This window comes from Colobus angolensis, unplaced genomic scaffold, assembly GCF_000951035.1.
Source record: "Colobus angolensis palliatus isolate OR3802 unplaced genomic scaffold, Cang.pa_1.0 Scaffold154, whole genome shotgun sequence".
NCBI classification, from domain to species: Eukaryota; Metazoa; Chordata; class Mammalia; order Primates; family Cercopithecidae; genus Colobus; species Colobus angolensis.
This window is the reverse complement of record NW_012114644.1, coordinates 2,682,034-2,702,033: the sequence shown is the minus strand read 5'-3', so window position 1 is coordinate 2,702,033 and position 20,000 is coordinate 2,682,034. Positions and strand designations below refer to the sequence as shown.

General features: G+C 32.9%; 1 protein-coding gene across 2 annotated transcripts in view; it reads left to right on the top strand.

The window, feature by feature from the left end:
* Positions 1–20,000, top strand: part of GRIK2 (glutamate receptor, ionotropic, kainate 2) — a 747,094-nt gene that overhangs the window by 583,059 nt on the left and 144,035 nt on the right. For both annotated transcript variants that reach the window (XM_011936507.1, XM_011936508.1), the window contains one exon: positions 1,482–1,699. In XM_011936507.1, coding sequence (XP_011791897.1) covers positions 1,482–1,699 — 218 coding nt within the window. The remainder of the gene's footprint in view (positions 1–1,481; positions 1,700–20,000) is intronic.

Below are 20,000 nucleotides of genomic sequence, written 5' to 3'. Positions count from 1 at the left end.
AACAAAAAACACAAAAAAAGCAAAATAGGCAGCAAACGCTGCTCATCATCTTGGGATTATTTAGTGTTTCAGTGTCCGAGTGTGTGTCTGACAGGGCCTAGGAGCAACTACATCAGAAAGGTACTTTTCTGTTTTTTTTTTTTTTTTTTTTCCCTTACGGAGTCATAGGCAGAATCTGGAGCTGGAGTTGGCTGTCATGTCCAAGTTTGACTGCTTTTAAAATTTTGTTTGTTTGTTTGAAATTGCAACGGTAAGATGAACTGCAGTATAAGATGGGCTGTTTTGATATAGTGCAGTCATAATACCACTTATTTTTCAAGCTTCACGTGAATAATTTGTTTTATTTTTTATTCCATCTAAAGATGTGTTACCTTACTGCATCAGAGATTATACTAAAGATATGACTGTAAGTCCGTCTTTGCTTCATTCCATTTTACTCAAATATGAATAAAATTAAGTACTTTGTAGCCTATGCTTTCTTGATAGATTCAAAATGATTAAAAGTGAATAGTAAAATATGCATATCTACAAATTTAGTACACCTTACTTATAAAAAATTGTACATGTTGATATATGTTTATTTAAGCATTAAGAATATAAACAATGTGGTAAGCTATAATTAAACTTTAAATAACAGACCAAATTTTAAAATTGGTAGGATTTTATTTTATAGTCTAAATGAATTAAAATTAATAATAGTCAAAAGTAAAATATAATTCTCAGATCCCATTCTTTTATTAAGACAATGAGCAGGCAACTCCAGCCATACATTCTGATATATTTATAAAATATTTATATATGTGTAAAAATAAATGTGATGATTTAGATATATATTCATATTCTAATTTTTTAATTGATGCTAACCATAGTGATAGCAGATATTTGCTTATACAGGAGAACATAATTTATTATCTTGTTTTAAAATAAACACTACATTAAAACCCCACATCATTTCAAGAAGTGTGGGTAATAGTAGTTATTTTGTTATTATACATAACTTTAAAAAATAACAAGATAAAATGTTTGAGCTATATGCACATGAAAAATGAAATTTACAAAAAGCTTAAGAAATGGATCCAAATGTATATTTAAGCACTTCCTCTGAAACCCTCATAACTAACAAAATATGAAAAAAACAATACATGTGGTTTACAAACCAGAAAGCTTAAAAATTCTCTTCTAATGCTATTTTTATTAAAAAATGTTTACTCATTAATATTTTAATTGTAACTTTGCATCATCTCAGATAGAACTTGAGTCTCCTGTCACTATATTTAAACAAGAATGTCCTAAAAGATTGTCTATTTTCGAAATTAGCCTCTGCTCTCTCAATGGTTGTTGCTTGTTTACTAAATCAATATGTAAATCTTTGATTTAAGCTTTTATTACACAGTGATTCCGTTCTGCCACTGTGACCAAAAGTATCTGATTGCTGATCAAATTCTCTATATTCGTTTCACCTTTCCCCCACTCTCTGTTAGGTTCTGAGCTCATGCCCAAAGCACTGTCCACCAGGATAGTGGGAGGCATTTGGTGGTTTTTCACACTTATCATCATTTCTTCGTATACTGCTAACTTAGCCGCCTTTCTGACAGTGGAACGCATGGAATCCCCTATTGATTCTGCTGATGATTTAGCTAAACAAACCAAGATAGAATATGGAGCAGTAGAGGATGGTGCAACCATGACCTTTTTCAAGGTAAGTTCTGCTGGTTACCTGAAATTTACAAATTAAAATGATAGGGCACAAACTTCTTTCGATTTACAAATGTAAGGGTGTAACAACGCCGTTATTTGTTCACAATTCTTAATAATAGCATATACCTCAAGGAGTGGAGAGTTGTACAACTGAACATATGCTCATCAAGACCAATCATTTTAATCTGAAAATGCTAAGGAGGTTTTGCTTTACAATATTTTATTCCTGTTTTGAGGAAAATCAGCCCAAGCGTAACATTTTTTCCCAGTAAGTTTTTCTTTTTGAATAACACAAAATGTATTGATTGAAACTGTAATAGTAGGATGTTCAGATTCTACAAAACTTTGCTATTCGAGAAGAATAGAATGATTACTTGGAAAAATGTTTCCCATACACACATTTACTTTTGTTGAAATGAGGCAAGATTTAAGGGCTAAAAATACAGAGACATTTCTTATTATCTATACATTCACCAAGCTAATATTCTGGGAGACACAGAGTTGAAAGGGGCTGTCCCACTGAACTCACAGTGGTTTCCAGAGAGACAGCCCTGTGGAACATTTAAATGAAAGTGTGCTTGTAAAAAGTTTCTGTCATGTAGAGTGCCTTGCCCTCCTCTATTTTTTCTCTCTTCTCCTTACTCTGGCCCATTCACTGGGCCAGAGTAGACCAGTTGAGGGATTTCACTTTAGGTAGCTATTATCACTTTATAATTCCTTTTATATCTTACCAAGTATTTTTACATTTTTTGTAGCTTGGGCAAATATTTAAACATTGATATTTTCTTTCTGTGTTCACAGAAACACAACTGACAGTGCAAATGTGCAGTGGAAATAGTAATTTAAAAAAATAGATTAATTCAAGCTATAAAATAAATTATTTCATGAAGCATTCATCAAGTTCTTATTGAGTGCCAAAAGTTACACTACACGTTGAGTATTCTAGTTCTCACTTTCGAGGAGATTATAGTTTAGTTGGAGACAGAATAATAAATTTTAAAAAATCACTCAATTTGGTTTTATGTGACTTAAGTCAGTATTTTGTCAAATTATTTAACTGTCTTTGTAAAAAAATGTATAAAAATTAATCAACTTTAAAATAAACTTTCTGGACATCCAATTTCCAAAAAAATAAGATAAATTAGATTTAGTCAAATATTTTAAATTTAATTATTTTCAAAGTAAATTTCTCATATGACTAGATTAAGTATTGGATATGGATTTCACATTTACTTGGAAAATCACTGTTATTTAATCAAATTTATTGAATAATGAAATATAAGCAAAACATTACATTCAGTATGGTCTTATGTGACTATATTAATTGCAATGGATCAGTTTTTCTTAATTGAATATTGAGCATTTATAAAGATTTCCTTTCTTATAAAACTTGTTAATATTTTTGTGTTTTTGTAAAGAAATAAGCTGTTAGGCCAGGCGCAGTGGATCATGCCTGTAATCCCAGCACTTTGGGAAGCCAAGGTGGGTGGATCACTTGATCCCAGGAGATTGAGACCAGACTGGGCAACATGGCAAAATTCTGTCTCTACCAACAGCACAAAAATTAGTCTGGTATAGTGGCATGCACCTGTAGTCCCAGCTACCTGGGAGGCTGAGGCTGGAGAATCACTTGAGTTCAGGAGGCGGAGGTTGTAGTGAGCCAAGATGGTGACATAGCACTCCAGCTTGGCCAGTTGGAGTGAAATCCTGTCTCAAAAAAAAAAAAAAAAAGGAAAATAAATAAATAAGCTGATAAAATTGCTAAACATGCGTTGTTAGTGTCAACAACTTGAAGGAAGTGAACGCGTGATGCATTTAAATTATTCCAATATCCAGGTGACTTTGGAATTGAGTTTGTAAAATATAATAATATAAATATTGTACCTAACACAAAAATTTGACACCAGAAGTGTTTATTTTTGGTTCATAAACATTTCTGTTTTAATTTTTTTTCCAGAAGACTAAAATATTTTGTTTTAAAGTTCAAATATACTAGTAGCAAAGTTCATTTTTGAAAAATCAATTACCAAACATTTATTTTTTCTTTATAAAATTTTTATTTTTAAGCTTATTTTCTTAATTTTTTGTCTTTTCATTCTTTTGTTCTTTTTTTTAATAGTTCAATTGCTTTCTGCTATGCAATTTTTGCCTACTTTCACTTTTCCTTGCTACTGATTTTTCTTCTTACTCTTTTACCTTGCGTTTTTCTCTCACACACGAGTGCCTCTAGCATCTTGAGAAAATCGACACGACATAGCTTTCTGTTTCCAACAGCACATGTACTATTTCTTTAGAATTGTATCTGGAATGTACACAAGTCACAATAAAAACCACATAGTGATAATCACTAAGTTGACAACTACCTGGTGTTGCTAATATTATCACATGCTGAATTCTATTTTCCTACTGAAACAGGAAAAGAAAATTAGAACTCACAGGAATACATTAAATGTTGATTTTTTTTTTTTTGGTGTTTTAATGTAGCCTTAAAATATTCTAATTTCGATTTCAATATTTCACTTGTTAAGTATATAGTTATACTAGCTATTGTATGAAATTAAAAAAAAATTCTAGCAGTCTGGAATTCAAAACTACGTACTCATTTTTAAACTGCACAATGAACCACAGACTATTGTGTATTTACATTTTATATGATTCTTTCATTTTTCAATTAACAGTCACACATACAAACACTCCAGGGAGCACCCTTAAGGCAGTGACTTCTAAAGGAATCTCCATCTTGTTTTTACTAATTTAGCAAGACCCTGCTGTTAACTAATTGTTCTGGAATACTTCCTTCCAGAAAATTATTATAAAAAAAAGATATAGTTTTGTTACTACTATCAAGAAGAGCTGGCTCCAGATATCTGGTGTTAAAGGATGTAAATCCTCAGCATTGCAAAGACATAGCAGAGTTACATAGCTGTTCTTCAACATTGAATAATTCCATGTCCAAAGACCATGATTGATTTTGTTCACTGAGCTCAAGGTGCTCAAAGTATATTATCTTCAAGAAAAATTCTTCCTTCTTTTTTTCTATATCCATTACACACCACACAGACTCACTTCAGAGATAAATGTAAAGCCATGACTGGAAAAAAATAATTCAAAATAGGAGATAGTGGTTCTCACGTTATTTTCATGTAAGTAATGGAAAACTGCATGATATCACCAATATGTTCTTAATCATATTTAGATAGTAAAATGGATGACAGTCCAGGAATTTTATTAAGAAACATTAAAGGAGGAGTCAAAACATACTTGGAATCAGGGAATTTAGTGTACTAGAACTGAAATTTCACCCCAGGGCTAACCATTATGCAAAATGTTACCAAGCAACAGGAACATTCTTTCCTCCCTGAAGTATAAAGGCTAGGAAAATGGAAGTCTATATATTATAGGATCAAAAATCACTCAGCTATAGCTTGTAGGTGTTATGGCCTCTTTTGAGAATTCTTGTATTTTTGAAGTGAGTAACATGTTTTACAAAATGATACTGAATACCCTTGTTTATATGAAATCCATGACTCAAGTTTTCTTTGTCTGGATTTGGCCTACCTGAAATTTCTGACTTTATTATATGTACTAATACATTATGTCCATCTGAAAAATATAGTGTCAAAGGAAGAAACACGTGCTCTTTTGTATGGTCATTAAACAAAATGTTGGCACATATTTTAAAAATGTAAGTTCCATCCAAATTGATGTATTCCAGTCTCGTGTTGCATTCTATACCTTTACATGTCTTTCTCCAGTGCCCATTATGCTCTTTTTTCATCCCCATCCTTCTCTACCAACCTAATTGGTTATATTCTCTTTATTCCTTAGATTCTAATCTATGCATCACTTATTCCAGGGAAACTCTCCTGACCCTTTTCATACCTAAATTACCCAGTCTGGGGACAGTGCTCTTCTTTTACATCCTTTTTTTTTTTTTTTTTTTTTTTAATACGTTATTGTTAAATTACTAATCCAAGATGTGTTTTCTTGGTTCCTGTATGTTTCCACACTCTACGGCACAGCCGGAGAATAGTGATTGAATGAATCTATATCATTCACTTTTATACCTCTAGTTCTTGGCACTGAACTTACACATCTTGAGCTTGTGTTAATTATTAATTGCCACAAGAATATTGCTTAAAGAACAGCCAAAAACTTAGTGACATGTAATATAAACCTTTATTTATCTTCCAAGTCAGCTATCCTTCTCACAGAAACTTGAGAGCCCAAGTTTCTACATTTGAAGACTCAGTTCCTTCTACATCAGGGTGACAGTGCTTTTACCAGTACAGTTTCTTCTTAACCTTTAAATGTGTCTAATTGAATCTGCTTATACTGTAAAAGCCACACACGCTATTCTTTTAAAGGCATGCCTCTCTTCAGACTGAATCATTGCTACTTTGGGCTAGAAGATCTTTATCCAAATGAGAAAATCTACAAGGTAGTGCCTTGACATTTTTAGAGGTTTTAAGAAAGCATCTAAGGCATCATGCTTAATTTGATCTTCAATTAAGGCTTGTGGCCATGTTGAGAAAATTTTAAGAACTTTTGCTGGTTTGAGACATTGAAGATTAGAAATACGCTTGTTATCCAACCATGCAAGTTTTATCCCCTCTACATCACCTCTAAATTCAGCTTGCAAAGTGGTCAGTTCTTTTAAATTTTATTTTCCTCTCCTCCTCTTCCTCCTCTTTTTCCTTCTTCATCTCCTTGCTGTTGTTTTGATTGTTCTTTTCTTTCTTGTACTACCTTATATGTAGCTAAAACTAGCCAGCTGATAGTTTGAACATTTTGTCATTTTGTTTGGCTATCTTTTGGCTAAATCCAAAAGATTATGAGTTCATTTTCTATCTTCTAAGTCACTACAACTACAACATGTAATTAAAAATAATATTTTACCCTATATTCACAGATTCCTATTTTCCCAGCCTCCCCCAATGATGATTTGATTATTATCTGCTATGTGTGCCCTAAGTCGATGCCACAGCTTTTCCTTATTGCAGCACCTTGCTACTTTTGTCAAATTCCATACCGTTATCCATTGGCACAATGAATTTTACATTGACTGATGGAAAACCTATGACAGAGGCTTTCAAGTATAATGTGTGATTATGTGTAAAATTTTATTATTCTATAGGGTAGTCAAAGGTTTATTCGAAACACAGAGCCCTCTATAGCTTTTCCATTTTAATTATCTGCTAAAATTCATTGATTTTGAAGTGTAGGTAATTAAGTTAGGAATGAAAAGCAAGTGGGTTATTCCATCCAAGGTAAAATGTTTTAATTTTTGGTACCAAGCAAAAGAGGATTTTTCTCGGGAGATTTTTGTCTTTCTTTCTTGTTTTCTCTGTCTCTCTCTCTCCCTCCCTTTCTTTTTTTTTTTTTCTTTTAACTTCTACAGCCTTCCTTTGCAAAGTACATTCTAAATTCCAGCTCATTTATCTTCAGACAACTTCTAAGGAAGGTAGGAAGCAATTATCATTATGCTCATTTAACAGATGAGGAAACTGGTCCACAAAGAGGTTAAATGACTTATTAATTGTAAAGACTATAACCAGGGAATGCATAGTATCACAATAAAGGTAATAACCAAAGATATAATCACATAAACCATCATTACTCAAAAGAGTTAAGTGTATTAATCATTTTGGCTCACCCACATAACTTCAACTGCTTGATTATATTAAGCTTCTAAAACATTTGCCTTATAGCATTGGGGCAGATACAGCTATAACATGTTCTTTATAGTCTGCCACTTATTCTGATCTTACCAGTTCAATAATCTTCTAAAATTAAGTTCTGCTGGGGTGATAACATATAATAATATATGGTGGGGTGATAGTATATGTTTTGAAGTCTGAATTGCTAGTGTGGCATGCCTGCAATAATTTTTTTGAGACCTTGAGTGATTTTGCTTTAGTATACTACAAAAATATAAGTAACTTTTACATCGAGAGATAAAATGTAAAAAGTTGGTAGTTTACTGCAAGTCCTTATTAGATCTGAAAACATACACTATTCACTAGAGATTGTTCCTAATTTTGTAAATATAGGTAAAACAGAATTCTTGTCTGTTTTTATTTAGAGCAATTGTGGTAATACAAGTATAATATATTTACTGTGAAGAGATTTACACATTAGCAGAGTAAATTCTCACAATTGCAATAATAATGTGCTTTTCACATTGAAAAATGTTTTCTGAAATGAATGTTTATTTTCTCTTGCTATATTGGTGGTAAAACATTTTGAAAGTTCCATTTTGCATATGGAGAAAATTAATCTAAAAATAATATTTAAAGATGAGAAATATTATCTAGATTTTTTTTTGAATTTTAGATATGTTTGGTTTTAGAGTTTATTCTTTAAATGTTTTTCATATTTTATGTAGCAAGATTTCTAGTTAAGTGTAGTTGTCTGTAAGAAAAGGTTTAGTAATTATTTGTCAGCACATGGTTAGAAATCAGGTTATGTCCTTCAGTGTGCACATGTTTATTATTATACAAATTCTAATAATTTTCCACCACCATCCAGAAGGAATGCTTTTACAATATGACAATTAGAAATTATTTATGGTACTACAGTAAGTATAGGGAGGATGTGTTAAAGAGCTACTCACGTGAGTTGGCTTGTTTATTTAGGTGTTATTAACTAGCCACATAGCTTTTTCTCATGTCATTTTTATTTATTTTGAGTTGAATAGGGAGTCTTTTCCCTTTTGAGCACTTGTGTTTCTCAGAGCTGTACTTTATTTTGTATGTCTAAGTGAAAATTGGGAAAATATATGTTCTAAGGGACCTGAGGAGTGAACATTCATCTTTTCTTTGCAAACTTTTATCGTAGGTTTTTCTATCATGGGGATTGAAAGCATAAAGTTCTATATTTGAGACTTGGGAGAATTGTACATGAGACTTTGGGTTTATCTAATGGAGACTGAATTAAGAAGAGATGACTTTTAAGTGACATTAAGGACGTGGTATTAATTGGCCTACTCTATAAATTGATATTGAATTGGGTTCTGAGCAAGAGCTTTGAGATTTGTGTTCATGTAGTTTTCTTGCCTGAGCTTGTTTTACTACCCTATAATATTTAGTGAACTACTTCTGCTCCTTTCCTTGTCGTGAAAAAAAGTGCTATTTTAACTGGCAAGGGTAAATTAGTTCACAATTCTGATTTACATATTGCTTTGTGTTACTTGAGAATCCCTCAGTATTCCTTTGCAGATCTACAAAAACAAAATGTTCCTCAAACCAAACATACTGTTCTAACTTGGAAGACAAAATACCTGATATATTTCGGTTTCTAAGCCAAAAACTATTCTTGCCAACTTGCTTGCAAATTACTAATTAGGAAATAGCTATGGCTATTTAGAACACAAAGAAATTTTATTTTTAATTTTTTGTTTGTTTCACCTATTGAAGTTTATAGATAATCTTTTTTTTTTTTTCTTTGTGCTTTAATGAGTTAAACAAAATATAAAAGCTTGATGTGATTGGTCACCAATGTGTCTGGACAGTCAGAATAGGTTAATGGTTAATATTGTTGATAAAATTTTTATTTGTTCATGTTGCTGTGTTCTTCATTGTCCATCAGAAATTTTTTTCTAGAAATCTGAAAGAAATATCTCAGTGAAGATTTTTTAGTCATAGAATTTTTCTAACGCACTCAAATTATTGTTCCTTTATGAATGGTGTTGAAATACTGAATGTGGGAAATTCATTACAGTTAACATTAGATTACATGGTAGTACTTTGTTCAATAAAATAAGGTTGGTATTTTAAAGTGTTGTTATATTTTTATTAGTGTCTAATATAGTTTTAATATAAATTGGTCATGTTTGATACAAATATTTAAAACATGACTAATGATTTATTATGTCTTTGATTTATTTGTGTAGTAAGGAAGTTATTTTTACTCAGAGAGGCTGTCTCCCTCCCCCTTTCCTCATCTAACACACAATTTATTGTACGTGAGACCTGACCCTATGTTTATTACAGGGATTTGCATAAGGACTACAGGAAACCAACACCATTTTACTATGTTCCCATTGCAAGAAATAAAATGGTGCCTTTGAGTAAAGCTGCTTCATCAGACACTAGTTCAGCATGCCAAGTTAAAGCCATCAATGGTGAAACAGCAGATGTGAAGGCTAGTTGGCATGAAAGCATATGAGTCAAAGACTTTCCTATGGGAAAGAAAGTGCTTCATTACACTTTATCTATAGTGAGAACATTGGGTTTATCAAGCTGTCTGAAAATTAGAATATGATGAGTTTTATTGCTCTCGCTCTGCTAGAGTGAATTCAATGGTTAAAAAGAAAGCAATAATACCTTTTTGGGAATTATAAGAAGTGATTAGAGTTTTAGCATATTTAAACTTGGAAGGAGCAGCAACTTTTATCTTAGAAAGTAGCCTCTCTAAAATATCTAAGGGACAGACATTTAATCCCTTTCTAATTGCTACATTTGCAATATGTATTAACGCAGCTTTGAGCACTTTAACTGAATAAAGAAGTTGTATGTTTGACTGAAGTGTAAAATCTGAGAAACAATGTTTTAATGCCTTGGAAAACATGTGCATGAGGCCCTTCCACTCCAGCGTACACTAGTACACTGTGGTTCTCTCCCTCTCTTTCCTCCTTCCTCTACTCTGTGCAAGGACCATTCTTGCTGTTTGTCAAGTCAGGATGGCAGCTCAAACACCGTGTCCCACCTCATCAGTCTTAGGAGAGAGGGCCCCACAGGGAGTAAGAAAACTCGAAAATCAGTTAATATAGTGATGTTGAGCTAGCATGTCAAGTGCTGGATAATGGATAATAGTTGTCACTGTAAGAGTTTATAGCCACTGGTTAGGCAACTTTCTGAAGGAAATTCAAGAACTTATTTTGGATGCAAAAAATAGGCTGAGATAAATATTATCCAAAAATACCTTGAAATTTTAAAAATTGTGGGGCTTTATATCTTACATAAAAAAACTAAAATGACAAATTCCATTTATTCTACATAAATTGCTGAATAGAAGCATCATTTGGTGTTTTTGAAACAAACATACAAACAAAAAAACCCAGACACGAATTTATTAAAGTTTGGAGGAAATTATACTTACTGACATTGTGACTGTGAAATATCTATTGATCTGTTTGGGGGTGGGGGGTGTTGCTGCTCTGACTTTTGAGTATCGGCAAAGACATATTGTTCTCATTTATTAGATAGCCCATTAATTACAAGGCAAATATCCTGACATTTGTACTTAATTTAAAATATCCTTGGCAGTTTAATGGTCTTGATTTTCCACATTATTATGCTGTCTTTTCAGTGAGAAGCTATTCTTTTGTTGCAAAGGCATTTTAGACTAATTAGCATCTTTGGTCAGCTGAATTTTCATTTGTTCATTTGTTTTCCTGTCACTTTCCAAAAGCCAAATTATTCTAAAAACAGTAATATCACTTTGTTGTTTGTTATTAAGAGCTGATTGAAGATACCACATACTAGTTATTTTTTTCTTTCTTTATGAAGCTAAAGGAGATTTACTATTATTTGCTGCTGCTGCCATCTTCAATGTTAGACTTTTATTTAAAGACAATCCTGTACAATTTTTCTGCTTGGGAGCAAGCATGATGTCAAGTGATGCACCCTTCTGATGTTCAGTGATCTTACCACTTTATCATGCATATTCGCAAGGATGAAGCACAGTTTATAAATCATCTCTATTTATTTTACATTCTTTTCCTTAACTCCAGATAGATCCGGAAAAGGACAAAATAAATTTTGGAGCTTGTTCTTAAGTGTTGATAACTGCAAACTGAGTATAAGAAATTCCTCAAAAATACTGCCTTAAGAAATAAAACTTTGTTAAACATTAATGGTAAATGTCTTATTCTTAAAGAGATCTTATTCTGAAATAACTTGAATCTTTGTTTTTATGCTGTGATATTAGTGGCTGTGGCAGTGCCTAGAATTGTTTAATTGCCTAATGCACAAAGGTGAGCACTTTGATTGATGTGTATTCAGAGAAGCTTTTTAATAATTTTATAAATAAAGAACTCTCCAGATGACTGAATGTGTCTGTGTGTGTGTGTACATGAAAGAGTGTGTTCTGTAAGAATAAGGTATGCTTTCTTAATTTGAGTTAAATTATGGATGATTATATAATTCATTTTTCTATACCCAGTTTCCATCTTAAATCTATTTCGAGAAAGAATAGTTCAGGGTTGGCAATAAAATGTACTTTTACATTTTCTGATAGTATTTGAATTATGCTTCTGATTGTCATTAGCCTATTGTATACACCATAGCACAAGTGGAGTTCAGTGAAAAGATTTGATTATCTCTAAAGATAGGTATTTCATTTATTAAATATTGTAATTACAGCTAATTGGAAGGTACACATTAAATTAGTTTGCTTTGTAGGTCCCTTGACTGTTTTCAGAACACTAAGAGCTTATGGTTCATTTCAATTTATTACAAAAACAATTCAATAAAAGCCAAAGAATTGGGAAACAGCATTACTAATGGATATAATTGATTGTTGAGTCAATGTAATAGTTTAACATAATTATTAAAGGTGTAGACCAGGTTGTGGCATGAAATTCTACATTCCTCACTCAATACAGATTTATTTAATTTTTCTGAGCTTCTGCTTTTTTCAATTTATCTCCCATAGATAAATTGAGAGTATATGTCTTCTATATATTGTGCATATACCACTGAACATGTACAAAATTCCCATTATATATTTGCTATTATCCTTATTGTGAGGAACTTAAATGTTGAATTATTACATTTCTGTAGCAGATGAAACCATTTCCCCCAATATGAATACCGTACTTTTGCAAATACAGGTTACCTATGGTTAATGCTACGATCTGACACCCAGTTGCATTCTCATTTCATTAATAATTTGGTCCTGATTTTAGATTATTGATAAACAAATATTCTGGGTTACTCTCTAATCCTACTGAAAAGATAAATACATCAGGAATCTGTTTCCATGTACACATTACAGATGGTCAGTCTTTTAGAGTGGATTTTATTATTTTAGAGCAGTTTCACGGTCACAGTAAAATCAACATCGTGGGACTTTAAATATATCAGTTCACATTCTTCAACAGTTTTTAATCAGCCTTCCCTTTCAAAACCAGAAAATAAAAACCTGGCCTGACTCCAACAAATAGATAGAACTAAACTGAGTAGTTTAGGATTCCATATTGTTAGAATGAAAAGTGGTGACAACCCAAGATGGTTATGGCTGAGTGAAATGAATTTTATTAAAAATGATCTTTTAAAATGATCTACCTGGAAAATTTTAACTATTAGGGAGGTGTTTCAGAAAGGATGCCCCCAATTTGGTGGTGATAGTTATAATGAGAGCTATGTTGAAGAAAGTGTTGATTGTGAAAGAGGCCCCCTTGGAAATTTAGAAAAAAATGTATGTTTGTGAGAAAAAAAATAATTAACTTTCAGATAAACAGCAAAAGTTATTCACAAGAAGCCAAATATATTAGTAGCAAAAGAAAACACTTCCAAATTTAAAAATATGTCTGCCTTTGAAGCTGGCTGAGAACTAATTTTTGTGCAGACAGGATGCTTGAGATCACTGTATGTGGCCTTTGTTTTAATGAAGCAGCTTATGAGTAGCATCAAGGCTTCCAGGCTTTACTTTCAGAACTGCTGTTTCCCTGGGGGCCTAACAATTGCAAGTGGCCCTTTCATTGATTTTTATACTGATGTCAGAGCATATATAATCATTTTAGTCAAACGCTTACAGCTAAAACAAGTAAATCTATTGCATTCTGAAAATAAAAATGGTGGCTAACCTGTTCCCATCTTTATTTGTTATTATTTTTTCTGCATTGTTAGTAGCCATGTAATAGCTGTCACATCTACCTTTCTCGGTCATCTTTATTCTGGGTGATGTTTCTTTCCTAATCTCAGGCCTAATGTGTCCTCCCTGCTATGTCCTGGAAATGAGGTTGCAGTGATTTACTTTCACTAGCCATTAGAGAAACACTTTAGCATGTTGTCTTATTTCCCTTATTTGAATTCCACAACACTGTGAAAGTATCAAAAGTAGTAGTGTACTCTAAAAGTCTTCCAAGAAATTTTACTATGTAAGGCTAAGGAATCAGACTAGATTTGTATTTTCTTATGGCTTCTAATAAAACATGTGTGGTTATAGAGCACATGTAATATACATCTAGTGCACTGAGGAGTAAAATATGAAATTTGAATTATTTAATTTTAATTAGTTAAATTGCAATTTTAAAACCAAAGCATTGTAAGACATTTTTCCAATAAACTTAAACATATATTTCTAATTTTTTTTTTTTTTTTTGAGATGGAGTCTTGCTCTGTCGCCCAGACTGGAGTGTAGTGGCGTGATCTTGGCTCACTGCAAGCTGTGCCTCCCAGGTTCACGCCATTCTCCTGCTTCAGCCTCCCAAGTAGCTGGGACTACAGGCGCCCGCCACGTCACCTGGCTAGTTTTTTGCATTTTTGCATTTTTAGTAGAGAGGGGGTTTGGCTGTGTTAGCCAGGATGGTCTCAATCTCCTGACCTTGTGATCCGCCCGCTTCGGCCTCCCAGAGTGCTGGGATTACAGGTGTGAGCCACCGTGCCTGGTCTAAACACGTATTTCATGTTAACCTTTGCCTTGTGTAAGATGTTGTATTATAGAGCATGTGATTGGTGCATGAATTATTTCCAACACATCAGTAATCTACTCACTGGCAATGATTTGATTCGGTTTAAATGGTTTCTTCTATGTCCTACTTTAACATTGTGATGTGTTTATTTGAATATTTTATGTAGGTGGAATAAATTACAGTTATAACTATCTAAACTATATGATTATTAAATTGAAATGCATACTGTTACTTAAATCAAAATAAATTATTTTTCTAGTTTAAAAAATACATATGGGCAAAGTTTCTAATTTAAAATGAAGTTACACTATTAAGAAGAATTAAATGAAAATGTAGAAACTGGTATTACATCTGGAAGAGTAAAGAATAAGAGAATTTGGATAAGGATATGTTAACTGATTTCACCATGAATGAACGTTGCCATTTGCTGCAACAAAGCAAAATGGAAAAGTTGTTTGTCATATGTATTTTTTTTAAGATATTAAACTGGTCATTATCAACATACATTCTCAGAAAATACAAACTGAATTTGATATGCAATTTTTTTCTTAATAGTAAAAAAAAGAAAAAAAGTAAGTTAATTAACAAAACTTAGAGTCAAATGTTCAGTACATTTAAAAATATGTTTTGACATAGTCTGAAGTTTCGCTTTTGAACTGTTACACAATGGCTTGGATTTTTAAACAAAGAAGACCACTTTTGGATGGAAAGATGGTAACATATGTTATTTCAATTATGATTATTTTGTTACAAAGTTGTAAAAATAAGATTAAAAGAAATATTTTAAATAAGCAAAAGATCTTTAATCAACTAAAATATTGCCTGTAGTTTACAATAACAATAGGAAAAATTAGTTGATCTTAATTTTTAAAAATGGCAAACAAGTGCCTTTTTTAAGATTAGAATGAGGTATACAATATGAGAAACTGTCCAATTAATATTTTGAGTACATTTTTTCCTCAAAGGACTCCCAAATTCAGGAGAAAAATTTCAATTTTTGAACTAAATAAAGACCTAGTGGCATAGATTTTTTTGTATCTTTTACAGCTATTAAATATTAATTTAAGCCAGAAATAGAAAATGTAGTTTATTACAAGATGGTCATGATGATGGATGTTCCAGCTATGTCAGGTTAAAAAAAAAAACCCATGGATTTATTATAATTTTAAAACAAAAGAGTGATGTTTTTCCTTGATATGATTTGGCTCTGTTTCCCAACACAAATCTCATGTCAACTTGTAATCCTCATGTGTTGAAAGAGTGGCCTGATGGGAGATGACTGGATCATGGCGGCATTTTCTAATGGTTTAGCACCATCCCTATTTTCAAGTGGTTCTTTACAGCACTGTGAAACAGACTAATACAGAAACTGGTACCAGGAGAGTAGGGCACTGCTATAAAGATACCTGAACATGTGGAAGCAACTTTGGGACTAGGTAATGGGCAGAGATTGGAACAATTTGGAGGGCTCAGAAGAAGACAGGAATATGTGGGAAAGTTTATAACTTCCTAGGGACTTGTTGAATGGTTTTGACCAAAATGCTTATAGTGATATGGTCAATGAGGTCCAGGCTGAGGTGATCTGAGATGGAGATGATGAACTTATTGGGAACTAGAGTACAGGTTACTCTTGTAATGTTTTAGAAAAGAGACTGGTGTCATTGTGCTCCTGCTCTAGGGATCTGTGGAACTTTGAACTAGATAGAGATGATTTAGGATAATTCGGTGGAAGAAATTTTGAAGCAACAAAGTATTCATGATGTGGTCTGGCTGCTCCTAACAGCATACAGTCATACGTGTTCACAAAGAGATGGTTTGAAATGAGAACTTATGTTTGAAAGGGAAGCAAAGAATGAAAGTTTGGATAAATTCAGCTTGAACATGTGATAGAAAAGAAAGATTCATTTTCTGAGGAGGAATTTAAGCAATTGGCTGCGGAAATTTGCATAAATAAAGAAGAGTAGAATGTTAATAGTCAAGACAATAAGGAAAATTGTCTCCAGGGCATTTCAGAGATCTTTGTAGCAGCTCCTCCCTTCATAGACCCAGAGGCCTAGGAGGGGAAAAAAAAATGGATTCACGGGCCAAGTCCAGAGCTCTGCAGCTCTGTGCAGCCTCAGGACATGGCACCCTGAGTAGCAGGCACTCCAGCTCCAGCCATGGCTCTAAGAATCCAAGGTATAGCTCAGGCCATTGTTTCAGAAAATGCAAGCCCCAAACCTTGGCAGCTCCATGTGATGTTGGGCCTGTGGGTGCATAGAAGGCAAGAATGAGGTTTGGAATCTTCACCTAGATTTTAGAGGATGTATGGGAACACCTGGATGTTCAGGCTGAAATTTGCTTTAGGGGTGAAGCCTCATGGAAAACCTGCACTAGGTGTAAAGGGGAAATGTGGGGTTGGAGCCCCCACACAGTCTCCACTGGGGCACTGCCTAATGGAAATGTGAGAGAAAGGGCACTGTCCTCCAGACTCCAGAATAGCAGATCCACCAACAGTTTGTATCTTGCACCTGGAAAAGCCACAGAAACTCAACACCAGCCCATGAAAGCAACTGCAGAGGCTGTACCCTAAAGAGCCACAGAAGGAAAGCTGCCCAGGCCTTGAGAGCCCACCTCTTGCATCAGCATACCCTGTATGTGAGACATGCAGTCAAAGGAGGTTATTTTGGAACTTTAAGATTTAATGACTGCTCTACTGGATTTTGGAATTCCATGGGGCCTGTAGCTCCTTAGTTTTAGCCAGTTTTTCCCTATTGCAATGGGAGCATTTACCCAATGCCTAGATCTTCATTGTATCTTGGAAGTAACTAACTTGTTTTTGATTTTACAGGCTCATAGGCAGAAAGTATTTATCTTGTCTCAGATGAAACTTGGATTGGACTTTTGGGTTGGTGCTGGATACTGTTGGAAAAGCATGATTGTGTTTTGAAATACGTGAGAAGGACATGAGATTTGGGAGGGGAAAGGATGGAATGATTGGTTTGGCTCTGTGTCCCTACCCAAATTTCATGTAGAATTGTAATCCCCATGTTTTGAAGGAGGGACCTGGCAGGAGGTGACTGGCTCATGAGGGCAGTTTTTAATGGTTTAGCACCATCCCCCCAATACTGTCTCATAAGTGAGTTCTTATGAGATCTGATCATTTTAAAGTGTGTGGCACTGACCTCTTCTCTCTCTCCTGCTACCACGTAAGGCATGTCTTGCTTCCCCTTCACCTTCTATCATGATCGTATGTTTCCTGAGCTTTCCCCAGCCATGTAGAACTTTGATTCAATTAAACCTCTTTTCTTTGCAGATTACTCATTTTTAGATAGTTCTTTATAGAAGTGTGGAAACGAACTAATAAATCCTTTTAGCTTTACTATGTGACACTGAAATGATTTGTGTTCAGTCCTGAAGCAGACTCTGTGAAAAGTGTCATAGACACAGTTGTTAATATTATGTAGTATATATGTGTAAGTGCTGTGACTCATTGCCAGTTTATAGAACTGTTGAAAGAAATAGAAGATAACAAATGTAATGGCTTTGTAGTTTTTTGCCAAATTGTTTTTTGGTTGAGTCAAAGAATATAAAGTTTACTATATTGTTAATTCCTACTCAAAGTTTCATGAAATTAAATTATTTCTAGATATTCAATAATCAAAGACAAAAATGATAGTTTGTTTTATGTTTTTTGCACTAATATCACACTGAACCAAAGCAAACTAAATTGAATTTTCAAAGAAAAAATATTTTTTATCTAGATAGCTGTAATAATTATGTTATAATAGGAAATTATCATAATAAAGATTAATAAAAGTGATTTTTCACATATTTTTAAAGAGTCAATATACAGATTTTAGTTGCTGTCAGCAGTATTATAGCAACCTTGTAGTTTCAAAAACTACATGTAAAATTTAAAAAACTCTGTTTTGAGATTGATAAATTTAGAGTTTTTCAATTTATACAATTTTCCTTTTACTTCAGTGTTAATAATTCTTAGTTGACATAACCATTAGTAAATTACTTCACTTGGAAAGATAAACAGACATAACTTTTGAAACAAAAATATGTTCTTTGAAGCCAGATTAATTCTTAAAAAGTTAAAAAAGATGAACAAGTTTTACCAACATGTTGTGTATGTTATAGGAAAATTGCTTTTACTACTTAGTTCAATTATTGGAAATTTGTTTGAAACAACTTGTGTATATGCAAATAGTATTTTAACTGCATTTTTTTTAGCTTTTTAGTTTTATGCAGTCGATACAACTTAAGTGTCTTAAATGAAAAGTTAGTGTCTGAATTGAGATATGTTTTCAGTGTAAAATTTACATTTGATTTCAAAACAAAAATAATGTGAAACATCTCTCTAATAATTTTTATATTGAGAATGTCTTGTAATCATTTAAAATCCACTAAATTCAAAATGGAGTCTTTATTTGTCCCCAGTTTCATCATTTCATGATTATTCTCCATTCTTACAGAGGGCAATGCCATCAATGCTGTTGCTCGCCTTTCGTATCTAATCCATAAGCATGTACTTTTGGTTGTAACTTCAAAATACATTGCATCTAAAAGCTATTCACAGCTCTCCATATCTATCACCAGCACCTTAATCTAAGTAATCAGTAAGCTGTTTAGTAAGCTCAACACCTTAATTTAAGTAGTCAGTCAGCCATTTAGTAAGCTTATAAGTTTACTACTATTTTGTCCGCATCATCAGTTGTTCCATTTCAATCACTTTCCTAAGAATATTTAAAGGGATCACAAACAAAGAAATCAATGTAATTCCTTCTGTAAAGTGAGTTTTCTCTGTATTTTTTACTTATAACACATATTTCTTCCATGATAACATTCTAAATTCACTGTTTTAATTTACGTTATTCTTCTTGTGACTAGAATGTGAATTTCATGAGGTCAAAGACTTAGTAAATAGAGCATTCTGGTAGATAATAGATTCTCTGTCTACTGTGTTTCTTTTTCATTTTTATGAGATAGCAAATTAATCCTTATATGTAAAATAATCAATATAAGATTATTAATTATAATCTTTAATCATTTTTATGATATAGTAAATTAATCAATATAAGTAAAATAACTAAGCCAGGATAAACCAGTTTACATACCCTAATTGTTACAAAATATAACATATACACAGGATAATTTTCCAAAACATAATTTGCATAACATTAGGTGTTTTGAGATTACTAAAGTTAGTATGTTAAGACATATTTAGAAAGTGAAGAAAATGGAAAAAGACAATAATTATTAACCAGAACACAAACATGCACACATATCTTCTGATATATATAATACGTATGTGTGTGCATACACATACACACATATATAATGAAACAGGAGAAATGCTATAAACATAACTTCAGAAGATTTTCTAAGCCTGGGCAACAGCCCCCATCTTTTACAAAAAATAAAAACATTAGTCAGGGTGTGGTGGCACATGACTGTAGTTCCAGCTACTCAGGAAGCTGAGGTGGGAGGATCATTTAAGCCTGGGAGGTTAAGGTTGCAGTGAGTCACATTCACTCCACTGCACTTATTCTTGGACTGCTGTTGAAAAAAAAAAGAAAGAAAGAAGAAAGAAAGAAAGAAAGAAAGAAAGAAAGAAAGAAAGAAAGAAAGAAAGAAAGAAAGAAAGAAAGAAAGAAAGAAAGAAAGAAAGAAA